Genomic DNA, 18,637 nt, shown 5'->3' on the forward strand with positions numbered 1-18,637 from the left:
TAAAGCAGCTTCCTTCTGTGCAAAGAGCCCCAAACTTGAAGTCTGGAGATCTGAGTTTGAACCTTGGTTTTTTCACCTGTTGTGGTCTTGACTAATCACCCCCTTTGAACTCTGCTTCCTTATCTCTACAATGAAAAGTCTACCACTTACAACCTCACAGGGTTATCATGAGGATTAAACATACATGAGGGCTCTGAGCACACCGCTGGGCAAAGAGCAGTGCTCAAATGTTTAGTTTTGTCCAGCAGTTGTTTTTCCCTCTACTCATAAATCTTTGCTTAACATTTACTTGGCCTGGTTTCTGCTCCATAAGCACCAATTCATCCCAGTCTTACTTTGGCTTTATGCTAAGGTTGCTCAAACTGCCACTGATATGGCAAACTTTGACATTGGCTGTGGGTGAGAGTTTGCTTTTTTGGAGGAGGAGCAAACAAACACAGACATTATAAAATCCTTAAGCCTAAGGGCAATGCAGTTAATCAAGTCAGTATGCCAATTCTGGAGTTTATCTGAGACAACTCATTCTGAACTTGGGACTTGGTGAAAGAAAAAGCTTCTACAAAAAAAAAAGGTGTCCACAATGTTCACTGCAGCACTATTTACAATAGCAGGACATGGAAGCAACCTAAGTGTCCACTGACAGACGAATGGATAAAGAAGATGTGGCACATATATACAATGGAATATTACTGAGCCATAAAAAGAAACAAAATTGAGTTATTTGTAGTGAGGTGGATGGACCTAGAGTCTGTCATATAGAGAGAAATAAGTCAGAAAGAGAAAAACAAATACCGTATGCTAACATATCTATATGGAATCTTAAAAAAAAAAAAAAGGTTCTCATGAACCTAGGGGCAGGACAGGAATAAAGATGCAGACGTAGAGAATGGACTTGAGGACAAGGGGAGGGGGAAGGGTAAGCTGGGACGAAGTGAGAGAGTAGCATTGACATATATACACTACCAAATGTAAAACAGATAGCTAGTGGGAAGCAGCTGCATAGCACAGGGAGATCAGCTCGGTGCTTTGTGACCACCTAGGGGGTGGGATAGGGAGGGTGGGAGGAAGACGCAAGAAGGAGTGGATATGGGGATAGATGTATACATATAGCTGATTCACTTTGTTATACAGCAGAAACTAACACAACATTCTAAAGCAACTATACTCCAATAAAGATGTTAAAAAAAAAAAAAAAAAAAGGTGTTGGCAGGGGGACTTCCCTGGAGGTCCAGAGGTTAAGACTCTGTGCTTCCACTGCAGGGGGTGCGAGTTCCATCCCTGGTCTGGGAACTAAGATCCCACATGCCACACGGTGCAGCCAAAAAGAAAAAGAGAGAGAAAGAAAAAGAAAAAGAAAAAGCTCCTAGTGCTGACAAACTTGATATAAAGATGATTTCTGCCTGCTACCACTTCACTGAACAAAAAGGCTATGGTTATAATACTCCTATTTCCTTAATCACAAATCAGGATGTGATTCCTAATACATGTGGACTACCAGAATGTTTGCAGAATGTCTGAAATAAATGCTCTTAGAAAAATTCATCATGTACGTTCTCTAGATGTATGTCATACCTTACTGAATATTTACCTCAAAAATTTTTTTCCATAGAAAGCCATCCTCACAACAGTGGTGGTGGGGGAGTTGGGAGGGGGTAAGGTGGAGAAGGAAATTTCAGGATCCATCACAGAATATTAGCAGGGGAGAAAAAGACAGGAAAGAATCATCAGAGCAATAGTTAGGAAGATGGGAGACCCAAAGATGATGGGCAAATGGTAGGCTCCGGGAACTCAAGACTGATCTGTTCTGCAGGACCTGGTCAGATAAACTGTCAGAAGGAAGTCATAAAGTGGAGGAACAGCTCCCAGATGCCTCTAATTAGAGAGGAAGACTGAGGGTTTTTCAAGCCTAATCAAAATTGGAAGTGGATGGGTCCCAAAGCTTGATCACTGAGGCAGCCCCCAAATGAGATGTCTAAGCCAAGAAGCTAGAGTCAGAGAATACTCACATTTACAAACCAGGGAAGAATACAGGGACCAGATCCTTCATTTTCTGCTTTTTCCTGGTGGTCTCCTCATAACCCCCAAGCCCGGCACTTAGTTGCTCTCAGAGCAAAGAGATGTGGTCTGGAGAGGTTCTAATGCCATAGGGATAGGCAACAGGGATATTTCCATACTGAGATTTAGGAAGACATGCTGCTTACAACACTTGAATGAAGAGTGGCAACATGCTGTTGCACGTCCAGGTAGTAGCGGGAGGAGAGACAGACCAGACAGACAGACCACCCCTTTCCCTGTACTGACTCCTCTGAAGAATATGTACACTTTAGCCACACGGTGGCATGGCGAGTCTACCCACGGCCTTTCCTAGAGTCGGGGTGGGGAGAAGTGGGGAGTGGAAGGAAAGCAAGATGGAGAAACACCAGGAGACTTCAGGTAATCCATCCCGGGCTTGCCACTGTCACTGACAGGAGTGATGGAAGGGAGAGACAAGAGACGTAGAAATGTGTATTATTTGACTTAGAGAAGGCAACAATCAGGCAGTCCAACTTTGGGTAAACTCATCTAGATTTTCCACTGATATTTTCCCATTTTCAGGCTAATTTTTCTAGGCCCCTGATTTTTTCCAACTTGAATTTTTAAAAGTCAAGTCACGCTTGTCAAAAGGTCAGAAGGAGCAACCTAAACTCCTCAGTCAAAAGGTCAGAAGGAGCAACCTAAACTCCTCAGTCAAGACAATACCACTTAAAACAGGTTGCCTTGTTTCTTTAGAAGTGTTTCTGCACTTCTATTTGGTGGGATAACTATATTTAGAATAATTTATTAGTGATAATGGTCCCTGTCTTACAATGGGAAAATATCAAAGATAAAAAGCCTCACAAGATCCAAAGGAATAATTCTTGAGTGATAACATTTTAGTCACTGTAACGTGTTGAAGGACCACTTTTGGCCCAGGATAAGGTGAAAATCAATCTGGACACATAAAATCTCACCTGTTGAGTCTCATCACTGATATCTAGTCTAGGATCACCTTGTATATAGTGCTTGAAATAGTTTTAAGACTTTTCAGAATTCATAACCACGACACCCCCGGAAATAATAAAAAATGCCCTGAAGTATTTAAAAACCAAAATTTGAGAATCATTATGTTATGGAGTATAATTTAGCATCCAATTAACTGAGTTAGTATTTTATTCATACATTTCTCATTTTCTTCTGTTCTGAAATCTTTGATTCTGTAGATGATGACCTGTTCAACATGATAGTGGGATGTCCATTCAGTGTGGCATAATGTGCATTTTCTCAGTGCCCGTAACACAGTGCGTGCTCAATACGTGTTTATTATTCAAGTGAACTGCACTGTATTCAATTTAAGATTGTCTAGCAAAGTCAAAATGAATTCTTTTAAAAACAGTCTTCTATTCCAAGACACACACCAATCCACAAAGCTCAGTGTGTTCCAAAGAAAACTAATTCTATGCACAGGGATAAAAGCTGCAGATGTTAACTCTTTTCATCTAGATTACATGGCCTCCAATCTGGAAGTCTTGGATAGATAGAGTAAAATTCTAAGATGCTAATGTAGATTGTTTACCCTTCTAGAAACTAGCTACACTTATAGGAGGTGCTGGCATGGGGGAACATTGCCATTAGACCAAGTGACTGTAGATTACTAGCCAATAATGGCAAAAACAAAATTTTAAAACAAAAAAATTTAGCTTACGTTAAAAAAAAAGCACTTTGAAATTTACAAAATATGTACTATCTAGGCAGGGAACACAAAATCCCATTTCTGACTAGATAACTAAACATAATTCTTGTTTAACCCTAGAACTTGCAGCATCTTATAGACACAGAACATTAAAGAAAGAATATAATTTAGCATCTTGGGTTTCCTGTCTTGCAGTGTCAGTGTGATCATAAGAACAGTGTGAAAAATAGATCATCACAAGATTTAAAGAGAGAAAAGGATATAGAGGCCCACACCTATCCTTTCCAATCATTTAAACAGAAAGAATAAAGAGTGACTAATAAAAAAGGGAATTTAGTTTATAAACTATTGTGTCTGTGACTTAAAAATAGACATAAGAGGTCAAAGCCAGTTCTGTTATTTTTACAACTGTGGGAACTTTTCTTTCAGAAATTTGTTTTTCAGATTCCCAGCTAAGAAAAAAGGAGAGGAGCTGAGATATTAAAACTAATTTGTCCTTGTATTTAGTTGCAGAAAAGAACAGCTAGAATACTAGCAATGAATGTCCATTTTTGTAGAATCCATTTGCAGTTAAAACACTATCAAAGGAGATTTTTCTCCCTCTCCACTCCTAAACACACCACCAGTTAGAAAAAGCCAGGAATATTACACAGTGCCCCCACCCACATTTTTTTTTTTAAAGCACAAGCTGTTTAGAAACAAAGGGCTGCATTGGCCCTCATCTCATAATGCTGTTCACGTTCGAGTTAGCCCTGCTTAGACTTTATTTTCTGACAGCAGATAAAGGGGGAAAAGCATCTCTGCTGTTTTGCTTTCCTTCTCTGGGCAGGTTTTCCATGAGAATGAGAAAAAGACCCAGTGATGCTTGACTTTCTGAAGTACCATAAAATTACAAACTCCACAGTCATAATTAATATGTTTTAAAGTCCTTCAAAATGGAATTACGAATACATCTTTGTACACACCTAAAACTTATCTTTTAGGAGTAGATTGGAGTTGAGATTTGAATAAATATGTTAGAAATGTTGAGGAACATTCAGAATTAAGAAGTCCCCAAAGTCATAGAGCCAAAGAGCTGTAGGTACATTTTACAATTCTGTTTCACAACTTGATTATAATGACCTCTGCTTTTTCTTTTACTTTTTAAGTAGAACTAAGTCTACTTGCTTACACTGATGTAGAGATAACACTGTCCTTTTTGCTACTACAGTGGCAACAGCTACCTTATTTTTTCATCTTATTTAAAAAAAAATAAACTCAACTATTTTAAGCACTTTGAAAACTTTGTTCTTACAAATAATTTTATTATATTCCACGGGCAATCACACTAATCCACAACCAATTAGATTTGTCTTTGGATTTAAATATTGAAGTCATCAGCCCAGCATCACTTCAAATGCCCCAGTCAATAATGATTCTGCCCAATCCCAGCAGGCACAATTATTTCATCATTGGAAAGGTACTTAAAAAACAAAAAACAGGGGAGCTTTCAAGAAGTCAAAATAAAGATGCTCAAATACATACCTCACTTTTCAAAGTATATAAGAAAAAATAGGAACCTGTTTCACTTGGGAAAAGTTCAGTTTGATTCCCAGTGACACAATTTCTAGCAGTTGTTTGGTTCCTCACTGACTAAGTGGACACACAGCTGCACTGGACAGATTTCTGATGGGGTGACTTCTTTTTCTGTCATATATAACAATGCTAACTGGCATAAGAGTGCACACTGCCAAATGTATTGTTATTATTTTAAAAATAATTGGTTGAATAGGGAGGCACTAATTAGAATTCATCCCTCTGAAATAACAATTTAATGAAATTCACTCTTGTACCATAAGAAAATACAACATCTTGGGAGAAAACATTTAAGGGTCAGCTCAGTGAAACTGACCTGACAGCCTTCTTTTTGGAGATTGTGCATAGCTGACCAGAAACCTAGAAAATATTGAAGACTAAACACATTGGGGATTTTGTTGTTGCTTTTGTTGTTGTGGTGTTACTATTTCCACTCACCAGCTCGAAGGGGTCGTGGAACTCCCCCAACAAAGATAGTTTTTCTGGGGTCCAAAGGCTGAGAACCATCCATTACAAAGTCACTGTCACTTAGGTTCCATGGTCGAATTTGCACCTGAAAAAAAGTCGTTTACTTGGTCCTTACTTCATTTCCATCAACCCCAAATGAGAATAAGGTGACTAAAGACAAACCCACTGATTTGTGCATTTTACAACATACACAACCCAAACAAAATCCAGTTTTTAGTTAATGTAATCTGCATTAAGTGGCTTTCAATGGAACTCTTGGGGAATCTACTTACAGGTATTAGACTCAACACTCTAGACATATACCATGAAACCTTCAGAAACCACCTGTGGTTTAAAAAAGGGCAGTCTTTTATAGATAGAGTCTGGGTTTTGAATTTTAACACATGTTAGACTGTTTATAACCGGTCACATTACAGCACATAGTTTTTTAAGAGCTCACCTAAAGAGGGACAGGAACATTGGGAATATTTTCTAAAAATTATCCATATGTCTGGCTTTTAAATGATCACCCCCTAAAATTAAAACATTTCTCTTTCAGCAATATGATTTAACACAGTTTAACACTTATCAAGTTAGCACACAATTACCAGCAATATCAAATACTGAAGGTCACAGATTTATCGACTTTTGGTTGATCTGATTTTCCTAAACAAGTCTGGTTAAATAAAGGTAAGCCTAGAAATTGAAGCAAATTTTCAAAGAGTAGAAAAAGAAATCTCTATGACATATTTCTAACTGGTAGTGTCTCTTCACTGGGACTCTGACTTCCTGCCCATAGTTTACACTGTTTTACCATTATCATATAAAATAAGGTATTCCATCAGAATCGTAACCTTAAAACATAATCCTTTCAATCCATAACCGAACAAAACAAAAAAAGCACAAAAAACCCTCTCATACCGAAAGGCCAGTTTCAGCACTGCCTGAAAACCAACCAGTCACTCAGCTGGCCATGCGCGCTGGGAAGTGGGCCAGGTATAGAAGCAGAGAAAATAGTGTCGGTCTCTAAGGAACACCCCTCTCCTTTCCCCTCATCGATTAGGATAGGAAACAAAACAGCTGAATTTTCATTTTCTTAGTATCAACAAAATTCTTCTTTTGCCCCATTACTCAACCAACAACACAATGCAAGGAAACACATATGATAATTTCTTATGTGGCCTGGCTATATCCAGGAGTACTCCTATTTGAAAGGTAGTAAATCTGCCAATTACACTTTCAAAACATCTTGGGTCAACTCTAACACTGGCATCGCTCAGTTAGAAGCAGGCTACACGTTCCTTATGATTGTTACAAAATGTACGCCCCCGCCCCGCAGCTTTTTGGGCTTTTATGACACAGTTGCCTTCACCAGTTAGCCAGAAGCCATAAAATCTTCACTTCTTCCCTAGACCCTAAAACCTTGGACCTGTTTGTAATTCTGTTAACACCCAGGCATCTGCTCTACCTTTATCACTTAAAAAAAAAAATCCAGTTCTTTCCTTGTAAAATTTGGTCTGTTTGACTAAATTATCGTTCCCTTGACATTTATCACAAAGGCAGATTCACCAATACCATAAAACACCACTTTCAAATGCCTTCATGAGGGCCCATTATTAATTTTTAATTAAAAACACAATGTCCTGACTCTAAGAAAAAGGACTCTAATGTCACCAAAAAAAAAAAAAAAAAAAAGTAGGGCAAATCTTTTTCTACACAGAGCCCTCTCTTCTTCTAGTCTCATCCTTTATTAAGTAGTTAAGGCAGCTTCAGGACCAGGTAATTCCATTAACTTTATGATAACTGAGTTTGCTCATATGGCTCACAAATGAAAACAATTCCTGTGTAGTATCCATAGTGTTCTGGTTTCATTTAATCAAAAGTACAGAAAATGTAGCCTTGTACAATAGCTGGAGGTTACTGCTGCTCAAAAGAACTCTGCAGACGATCTCAAACCTGCCTGTTGAGAGAGTCTTCATTGCTGCCTCTTCTTCCCTCTGACACTCTCCCCACCCCTTCATTACATCACACACAACCCATTCCCTTACCCTATTCTTGGTAAAAATACAGGAAGAGGACTAGGGAGACAGTAATGGTTAATCCTATTCACAAAACCCACATTTCCCAGCTGCCACCACAGGACAGCTCCTCAGAGCTCACACCACTGCGGATTCAGAGAAAAGTCAACACAGGCCAATATCAGTACACTCTAAGAGCTAAGCAAAGAGTAATACTGTGGTACTGTTTGCACTGAGAAGTTCCATTCACACTCTGGTTTCTCTCTGAAATATAAGACCATTCTCACACAGGCATGTTCTCCATCTTCCAAGGTTTATTCTCAGGGTCTAATATCCATGTTCTATCTTTCTGACTTACTCTTTGAAAAAAAATATATACACACGTTTCTCTACTCTTTTAATCCCATACTTTATAAGCTGGCTCAGATATTTTGTAGAAGGGGTAGAATATAAGTAAAAGAACTGTTTTTTTATTATCTTTATTTCTTTAATAATTAGTTTTGAGAAAGGATGAAATTAGATCTCTGTCCTAATTCAACATAAACTTCCCCTGGCAAAACAGCTTTTACATACATAGGGATTAGTGTGTGTGTGTGTGTGTGTGTGTGTGTGTGTGTAACAACTCTTGCAGGACGTTGTCAAATAGGCTATACTGGGCAGTAAAAGCCACAACATCCTAAGGACAAGGATAAGGTGAAGAATGGTGAAGATTACCTTAAATGACCCTGACGTGGTTTCAACACTACCTCCTGAAGAAACCTGACCACATTTGATTACAAAGGTGACTCTAGGAAGAGGCTATCTGGGAGGGAGCACCCACTAGCCCTTTTGCCATGCCATGACCTTACAGCAAGGGTTACACAAAAACAAATGTCTGTAGGGCCAGACAGGCAGCATAAACATGTCAAACTACCAGGACAACGGTTAGTAGGCAGGCAGTGACACAATGGAGTAAACCACTCCTTTTATTTATTTTTTTAAATTTTTATTTTCTATTGGAGCATAGTTGATTAACAATGTTGTGTTAGTTTCAGGTGTACAGCAAAGTGATTTAGTTACACATATACATGTATCTATTCTTTTTCAAATTCTTTTCCCATTTAGGTTATTACAGAATACTGAGCAGAGTTCCCTGTGCTATACAGTAGGTCCTTGTTGTTTACCTATTTTAAATGTAGCAGTGTTAAACCACTCTTGTTAAAGGAAGCAGACACCTCTCAGCTCCAGCTAGTAGTTAGCATTTGCGAATGTGTTGTCAGACTTTTCCATTTCTCAAAAGTAGCTAGAAATTCAGATTTTTATATAAAACTTCAAGATTTTTGAATGATGGGAACTAATTCAAATGTATAAAGTCACCTGTACACGCTAGACAAAACTATCTGCAGGCCAGATCTATCCTGTGGGCCCCGGTCTGTGATCTCTGGTTAGAAAGGTTTAGTAACCACACAGCTCCTCACAATGGAATGTTTTATTGCATAAACAATTATGAGACAAAATTAAAAAATGGTTTTTCTTTAGTGTCTTTTTTAAGCATGTATTCCTGTGGAAGTTCTGGTCAGGACCATAAACTTACTTTTAGCTGAATTATTTGTCTTCTAAATTTTTATCTCCTTAATTAATAATTGGCTTTGTATAACTGCTTATCTCCAAAGGCAAAATCTTTTTAAGGATAAAGGCAAAAACCAAACATAAAGCTTGGTAGTATAAATATACCAATTTATACCATCAAGTGACTTCAACAGCCATCAAGAAATCTAAAAGAACATAACATTAATATGTAATAGCAACAGTTAGTACTAAAAGCACTAATTTTCCTTTTCAAGGTTTCCCAAAGTGTGTTCTGTGAAGTGCAGATCCCTAGGGTTCTTCTGCCAGAAAAGCAGTGTTTAGGAAAAAGTTACAAACTTCCTTCTTGGAGCTTCACAGCACACACTGGTGTATATTAATTAAAGGCTCTAAGAAGTTCTACAGGAAATGAATCTATTCAAATGTTGTTTAAGCCAGCATTTCCAAAATTACTTCCATGGAACCTATTTTCTTTGCATAACACCTATTAATATCCACACTTTGGGTAATACTGCCCTATTATATCTTACTTTTAGTATGTATCAAAATATGGCATAATAAGGTTGAACTAATTGAACAAAACATCATAGAAACTTCAATGAAAGCCTTTTCCTCACTTATTTCCTGCTATTGCTCTCAAAGAGTTAACTAAAATTTCATCCTGGTTAAAACTGAAAGTCATTAATAGGGATAGCATTAGGCTAATTTCTAGGAAAAAAAATTTAAGAAATGCAATAGAGGTCACTTATTTTGACAGGATGCTACAAGATAACATCATTTCCTAAAAAGATAATTTCACTGAAAATTTGCAAAAGCCTCTAAGTTAAAGTTAAATATAAAATGCATTTTTATTGTATCTTTAATAACAGCATAAGAGAAAACATACAGTTTTAGTAAGAACAGTCTTAAACACAAGCCTTAGGACTTCAATTTTCTGAACATGACCAAATCTCCCTATAGCTCTAGCATTCTCTCAGTTTAGACCACTATTTAGAATTTAGACATTATCTACCAGTCAATAATGTTATCTTGGGCTCATTTTAAACATCTCACCCTATATGCGGTCTGGTGCTCTCCTTAGGTTACAAACATCTACCACATGAAGGGTCTACTGCACAGTGCCTTCCTTTTCATTTGTTGGGCTCAAGGCAGCTCCAAAAAGCAACCAAACTGTTCAGAGTCAACAGTGCAATCCGGTGGCTAGTTCAGGAAATCACCTGACCAAATCCCCCTTCCCTGCCATTTGATCTCTTTCCCACAAATTATCCATAAAGCTCATGGCTCAGCATCCCCCCAACCCCACCCCATTTCCTTTTTCCTCTTTTCAACACTCTTCAAACTCCTACTCAAGCTCTTCAGGAAAAGGTCTCCATTTTTCTCTCCCTAATCCTACAATCCTTTCAATGTACATGAATCAGAAAAACAATAGTGCAGAACCATCAGGACTGCTCTCCCCAGTGAGCAGCAGCGTCCCGGCTCTTCTGACAACCAGGATGAGTCAGCTAAACCGAGGGCCCGCTGATACAGCTGCAACAGCGTGGCTACAGTGGCAATGAACTCACACCCACCCCAGCTGTCAGCAATTCTATTTTAAGAATCCCAGACCTCACAGAATGACTGGAGTGCCCCACAGTATCACAAATAAACTAGTCTGTGGTTTGTGAGGCATCTTTATCTCTTCCATGTGTAAGGGGTTGTTTTATTATTATAACCACCAAAACTAATAGCCGTAACAGCAATAACTGTGGTTTGGACTCTTCAAAGTATATTCACATTTGGTATCTCATGTCAACCTAATTTTCACCACATAGCTCCCGAACAAACGGCTCAGCCGCCTTTGTGGAGTTCAGATGCTACCTATGATTCTCAAATGCTGCCCTCCACCCAAAAGAGAGGAAAAGAAGATGCCCTCCCTGTATCTTCTGTGGTAAGTGGCCAGAAAGAAACTTAACATCTGCTCAGAGTCATTGGCCTTGATAAGACTTCTGTACCCTGGGCAGCTCTGGGGCCTCCAGGCAGAACTCCACTGGGACTCAAAGCAAAAAGCTCTCACTCTCACACTAAGACTATTCCTCAGATACCAGTAGATCACAGGCCCCAAAGAACCTCAGCAAAATAGCCTGGATTCTTCTTAGACAGGAAGCCGAAAGTAACCCTGGGAAATTCTCTTACGCTCTCCCAGGGTGCTCCACACCCACCACCAGCATCAAGAAACACTGCAGGAACAAAAAGGAAATTGCTGCCATCCACACCAGGCTACACAGCCTGAGGCACGGAAACCACAGGCTTACAGCCCCACTGGGAACTTCAGTTACTGTTGAACAATTCAAATAACACTCTGTATACTGTTTCATAAGGGCACCCAGTACAAAAACAGAGCATGCATAAACTGTGCCCCCAAAATGGTGATGTACATCCTTGCTCTATGCTTGATATAATAAAGCCACTATCAATTAGATGCTGTGATTAATACCCGTATTTACAACCGTAAGATTCAAGGAAACATCTTCCCTCTAAAGGCCTTCCAGACTCCCTCAGGAACACCTGACCACTTTGCTTTTGAGCCACCCCACCTCAACTACCGTCTATAATGCGTCCATCATAGCACCTGTGACTCCTTACTCCACTTACTATTCACTTGGCTATTTCCCTCCATTGGACTCTGGGGGCCTCTAAGGCTGAGACCATATCTCTGTGTGGGCCCCAACTGCCCAGCACAGCACCCAACCCTTAGTGAGTGCTCTGTGCTCCTCAGCGTGCTGGTGAATTAACGAAGGTTTTCCCGAGGGGCAGACAGTGGTGCTGTAAGAACTTGTCCAGCAGCTGCCCCTCTATAGCTCCCCAATCACTCTCCTCACTCCACTGAAAGCTACCTTCTAGAGGCATGGAAATACACTGTGTCTGGTCACCAGTGGGTACGCCAGGGCTTGGGCCTAATCAGTGCAAATTTCTGATGCCACTAGGTGACGCACGCGGGGATCAGAATTACCTAGTGCTCATCGTCACTTCTGACATTCCCGCATCACTTAGAAAGTGCAAGCGTGACAGATGATTCCCTTTTGAAAGAAAGAAGAAACTAGCACTTTTGAGCACCTACACTGCACCACTGTGCTAGGCATTTTACATACACTGTCACATTTAAACTCACCGTAACTGTTATGCTGTAAAAATTATCTCTACTTTAAAAACAAGGAAACTAAGACTCAGAAGTGTGACGTCAACTCAGGACCAAAACCCAGGTTTATCTGACCCCGAGTCTACAGACACTCTTTCCACTGCAACGAGGCTGTGTGCCTGCAAGGCTCCCTGTCCTCCAGGCTACTGGCCACCAGCTCTGCTTCCCAAGAGTCTCCTGGAAAAGCCAAAACGCATTTTTATTTGTGAATGATTAACCTCTCTCTTCTTTCCAATCTCATTTGGCCCATTTTCAACACATTAAGAAATGACCCATAGACTCTTCTTAAAGCTACTAAACAAAACTAGCAGTTAGAAAAGCTCAAATGTGATTTGGCAATGAAACTGGCTATTTTAACTTCTAGGTTCATAGCCTCAGGCACTCTTGCGCCGCAACCAGACAATTTTGTCCAATGTCTACATAAATGTGTATTTTCAGTTCCATGGCGCTAGGGCAAGGATGTTGTCACTGGCATGCCGATCACTCAAACTCTTGAGAGGGATGTACACATAAAAGTTCCCGTTACCTAAGTTTTTCCTGGGAAGAAGCCTATTCTTTGAGTGAGCTTCATGCAATACTAATTCCACCAGAATCTTCACAAGTATAATCCCCAAAGAGGTACATAACATGCTGGATTAAACAATATTACACACATTTATTTATTGCAAAACTCCTCAGAACTTTCATATATCAATGTTTCCCAAATGTTCTTGGCTATGGAATCTTTAATTAAAGGAGAAAATGGATATAAAATGTACAAAGTAAGTGCTCAATAAGGGACACCTATTATTATTAAGAGCAAACCTTCTGTCAATGATCCTCTCAAGAGACCAGTGTTTTGATGAGACAAGCCTTCTTCAGAACACACTTTGGAAAACACTGACTATGATCCCTTAGGGGATGGTATTGGCTATTTAGTCCCCTGGTTACCATTTTGTACACTGGAACTGCAGCATCTTTTAGACCTCCCTAGAAAGGAATAACAGCTTCCAAAGACTCAAGCATTAAGAAACTCTGGACCCATTTGCAAAATCAGAGATTCATGGAGAAAAAAAAATAAGACTTATTATGAATAGGAGGTACTGCTCTCATTTTAAAGGAGGAATTCTTTCTTTGGAGAAATTCTTAAGATGGGAGGTGCCCAAAGCATGAATTTAGACCAAGCAACAAATAAATAAATCAAGAAGATTAGAAGTGCTAAAGATTTCCAAGGTGGGATATGACACAAAACCAGATTTGATTGAGCCAAGATAAAATTATAGTTATTGTCTTAGTGGGTAGCAGGTGGGGAATGAAAGAGTTTGAGTAAATATACCACAAACCCAAGGACTGAGGCCATCAATCAAGACTGCCCTACAAGCCCCTACCTGTCTTTCCCAATTTAATTTCCCTCTACTCCCTTTCATATATTTGTGTTCCATCCTAAGTGTTCTGCATTCATACCACACAATTTCTCATTTCTGTGTTCACACTGTTGCCTTTCTCCAAAATGTCTATTCCCCCACACCTCCATACTTCTGGCCAATCTCCAAACTCTCTTCATCCTTCAAGACCTCGTTTAAATGACACTTCATCCAAGAAGCTTTCTTTCATCACTCCTTGTATGTATAAACTGTCCAAAGTGCTTAATCTACATCTTACCTCGTTGTATTTGTTATTTTTCTTAATTTGACAAATATTTGAGAACCTCTTATGAACCAGGCTCTACAGATTTGTCTATTTATACACTTATTTTATCTATTCATTATATTATTAAGTTTTTGAACACAGGATTTTATGTCTGGTTCAAAATAAGTTCTGATTCATAGTAACCAATACTAAAGCCTTGCACATAGTAGGCACTCAAATGTGGTTTGAAGGAAGAAAGGAAGGCACAGCATTTTTAAAAGCTGTATGTGGGCTGGAGAGAGCTTAAATCCTAGGCAAAACGATCCAGCCTATTTTTGTAACTAAAAAAAGTGAGGAAAATGCTAGAGGTTCCTCTGATATATAAATGGGGGTAGGAGACACTGGAATGACAGACAGATTAGACAGATTTAAAAATTAAAGAATTAAACCAGCCTCTATTTCCAGCTTCCTTTTTTTTTTTCCACAATTTTTTTTTTTTTTTAATTTTTGTCTTTCTAGTTTTAAGTGGATGACCTGAGCAATAACCTAAAGAATTCACCTTACATAAGACACTTCAGTTCGGTAAGACAGTTTAAAAATATATAGCAAAGTCAATCTGTCATGTTTTAGAATATTTATAAATTGTGATTGTGCTATAAATTGTAAGGAGGAGGAATTAGGAAACTTTTCTGATACTCCTTTCAAGGTGTTTGCTATCCCACATCTCTGGCCAAAGTGTTCTAGAAGTTAAGAACCATAACATCTCCTTCCTCACCTCCTTTTCAAGGTTACTCTTTTCAGCCCCTCAATCTGTTAGACCCTCTTAGGTTTCCTCATCTATCAGTCCGCTGTCTTGAACCTTCAGGTTCAGCCTATTTATACATTCAAAAAGTAGAGTTCCCTTAACAAGAGGGACCACTGTCACAATGGCTGCCTGCTTTACTGAAAGCATGGACAAGAACATAGCTATCCTCTGGGATGCCTGGGACATCTGAGCTATGGAACTCCTCTTGTTGGAGGAGGGGGAAAAAAAAATTACAGATCTAGAGGCTTTGCAATTATTCCTACTCTTGCCAGTTTGTCTTTCATTCTTTAAGACTGAGGGGTCCTCTACTCAATACCCTGTAATGGCTTATATGGGAAAAGAATCTAAAAAAGAGTGGATATATGTATATGTATAACTGATTCACTTTGTTGTACATCTGAAACCAACACAACATTGTAAATCAACTATATGCCAATAAAAGTTATAAAAAAAAAAAAGACTGGGGGGGGTCAATTAATCAGGCCATAAATACAGTTTCTTTTGCCATCTTTCAGGATCAGACCTATATATAGAATAGTCTGAGTGGAGTCATCTAATGAAAGGTAATCACTGACCAAAAATATAACTACCTGAAATCCACTAAGTATGGATTCATTTGAGTTAAAAAACAAACATGATCTTAGAAAGGATAAGTGAGAGGGAACCTTTCTATCAGGTGCTGTATTAGGAAAACCATGTGATTAACCTAATCCACACAAAGGGAGTGGGGGGTTGATTTGGGGGAAAGGGAGAGGGCAAAGGACAGAAAATCTGTGAGGTCACTTTAGAATATGGTGTATATTTCCAAGGAGAAATTCAGGGAGGATTGGAGAGAACTAAACAACAGAATGAGGGCACTAAGATCCTGAAAGGTAGCCAAGCTAAGAAGTAGAAAAAGCCAGAAAGAGCCACAGCTCAGAAGGTTTGGTGAATGAGCTCTAGAGGCTGACTTTACCTTGAGCTATTGCCCAAGTCCTTATTTACTCCCAAAGGTTCAACCCAGCTCTCACTGTCTGTGGGAGCATCCAAAATGAGGTGGAATGTACCGAAACCTGGTAGGGAAGTGTGGCCAAATGAGGCTGGGAGTGGAAGATGTGGAGCTGAAGCCAAGAAAGAGAAGGTTTCAAAAATACAGCCAAAAAGAGCCAGAACCCAAAATGGGATCCAGTTCATTAGAATTACAGGTATTTGGGGACTTCTATGTTTCCCATCCTAAGTTTTATTTAAATTGTTTATGCTGGAAATTCTGAGTATGCCTGGGTCAAAGAAATACGTGATCAGCAGCCACCATTCAGAATTCACCAAGCTCCAATAAAACTGCTTCACTTGAGCTCAGAAAATGGAAACTGCAATAAGGCAGAAATTTGTAGAAACACAAACAATGAAAGTTAGTTTCCCCTATAAACATTTCCGAAACAGATAATTACACTAATTAATTTCAAAAGTCCTTCAAGCCAAGGGTAATACACATGTTTGGAGTGAAAACACTCAACAGTACTGGTGTTGCCTCCATACCACCTCCGCCTGCAACCACCACTGCTCATCCCCTCTCACAAGATGTCCAGCCCTGGTGTGAGCTTGCCCTGACAGAACATATGACCCACCTCCTCCCACACAGCCAGTGACATGGCCCTTCCAAGGTACACAAGCCCCATCTGCTCACCTCCAGACTCCTCCCCTCAATTCAACAGCTTCTTAATCTACTCTGGGTGTAACTATCTCAGTATGTACCTCTACCCCTCTGTCGTTTTACAGATACGAACATATTTCACATCCTCTCCTACAACGCATGACCAACCCCACCTTAACCCTTTTGAGCTCACTCCCACTCCCACTGATGTGTCAGTGGCAGAGACTCTCTGGAGGTTGACCATTTTCCTCTGACATCTGACCCCGCCAAACTGGGCTCAGTCTAATTTCATATTACTCCAAAGAGATGTAGAAGTTATTGCAGCTTTCTTATTATTTTTTCAGAGGAAACACTGCACACTCCCACTCTAGTCAGTCCCCATGTCTCCCTCTTAACACACAGCCTCTCTACACTGTTTAAATTAAGAGGAAAGTTAACAAAGCCTCCCTACTCTTTTTCCCAGCCTGCTATTTTCTGCTGTTTTCCAAATAGCTACCTGTATAGCTACCCTATCCAATGCTGTTAACTGCTGTTATAAAAATTGGGCAATAGCCCCAGATATTGAAAAATTATAGTGATACTTTCAAACTTGCTAAAATCCTTGCCTCTTCCTCTGCATCAATTATTGTACCGTGACTCAGGATCCCCATTCTTTAGTAACTCCCTCTTCTGCTTTACATACTGTAATCTCCCACTTATAGGTAGCCAAGTCCCAGCACCATTTTTTTGCAACCAATTGTAAACCCTGTTCTAGATGCCACCATTCTTTTCAAAAGATGTTACTAGGTAGATAAGCTCTAACCCTGCTCTCCTGAATCCTCTAGCACTATGTAGAACTAATAGCACCATTTGTGCAAGTACCCGACCTCACCAAATGCTTTCACATTCATTTTGTTCTTATCTGAGCCTCTCAACATCCCAGAGAGGAACCATTATTCTTCTCATTTTATAGGTGAGGAAGCCAAGTTGCAGCAAGGATTATGTGACTTATTCAGAGTCAAGTAGATATTTAAATGCTAGAGTCAAGACTCAAACTGGGAACTTTACATCTGACCACAACTCTTTCCCCATACACATTTCTGAGAATAAACCTGGCTGTCAACCAAGCCCAACACCTCTGGTGTAAGGGGATGCTGTAGGCCCCATGACAGATACCTGCCTTGGTCCCTTAGTCCACACCACTAATTTTTACTCTGTTTCCCACTCCTAGCATCAAGTCTTGACACACAAACTCACCCCCCTCCCAACCACCTAAGGATCTTTACTTCTGCCATGTTAACCAAGTTTTTTCTTCTGCTCTAAACATTCTTGCCCCTTCTCCACTGATAGCCCCTCTGCCAGGAGAAAGGATGCGGTCTTCCTCTGTTACCTGGTGACTTACACTCTTTGGCTCAGAAACCACAAACTTAACCATAAATTCTGTAGAAGTGTACATTATTTATGATTTTGGGTCCATGTTCTCTGTCCTTCCCCTCCACTGCCCTATTTGAAGCTATCCCATTTTAGATTATAAGCTCCTGGCCCAGAAGGCTCTATTTAGCCAGCTGTGGGTACCACCCAGCACAATGCTTTGCATTCAAAGGCATATAAACATTGATGATTATGACCTTTTTTAAAAAAATAAATAAATTACTCCTGCCCTTGATCTGAAATAATGACAGAAACCAGCTGCCAAAACCACTAAGAGCATTATTTACTTCAATTCAGAGTTTCTGAATAGGAATTAGCATAAAAGAGCCATAAAGTGAAAGACAAGGGCACATTTGTTTACATGTGGTCCCAAAGGTATAAAGCAAAATACTGAGTAATTTGTTATTAGCTTCCCATCAACAGCAGTCCAGCGCTACTGCGTAGCAAGGTCACCCCGGGTAAGAGGATCCTAGTTTCAGCATTCCCATGACAAGGAGAAGGCGATCAGCTATTCCAATTGCATACGTGCTCTGGAAAAGCAACAGCTGGCTGCATATTACTCACCGGTTTATCCTTGATGGTGGGGCTTGACACGCACAGGTACAGTTTCCCGTCTTCTTCTAGGCAGGCATCTATCAAAGCTTGTACTGAGCTCTCCTCCTGGAACAGCAGAAAGGCATAGCCTTGGGGAGGA

The 18,637-nt window shown here is 39.7% G+C and overlaps 1 protein-coding gene across 10 annotated transcripts in view; it reads right to left on the bottom strand.

The window, feature by feature from the left end:
• The window catches only part of CPEB3 (cytoplasmic polyadenylation element binding protein 3), a 180,159-nt gene that overhangs the window by 28,922 nt on the left and 132,600 nt on the right, over positions 1–18,637 (bottom strand). For all 10 annotated transcript variants that reach the window (XM_082339444.1, XM_082339443.1, XM_082339448.1 and 7 more), the window contains 2 exons: positions 18,508–18,626; positions 5,723–5,837 (listed from right to left, as the gene is read on the bottom strand). In XM_082339444.1, coding sequence (XP_082195570.1) covers positions 5,723–5,837; positions 18,508–18,626 — 234 coding nt within the window. The remainder of the gene's footprint in view (positions 1–5,722; positions 5,838–18,507; positions 18,627–18,637) is intronic.

The sequence above is a fragment of the Balaenoptera borealis genome, assembly GCF_965194805.1.
Source record: "Balaenoptera borealis genome assembly, chromosome: 10".
NCBI lineage: Eukaryota > Metazoa > Chordata > Mammalia > Artiodactyla > Balaenopteridae > Balaenoptera > Balaenoptera borealis.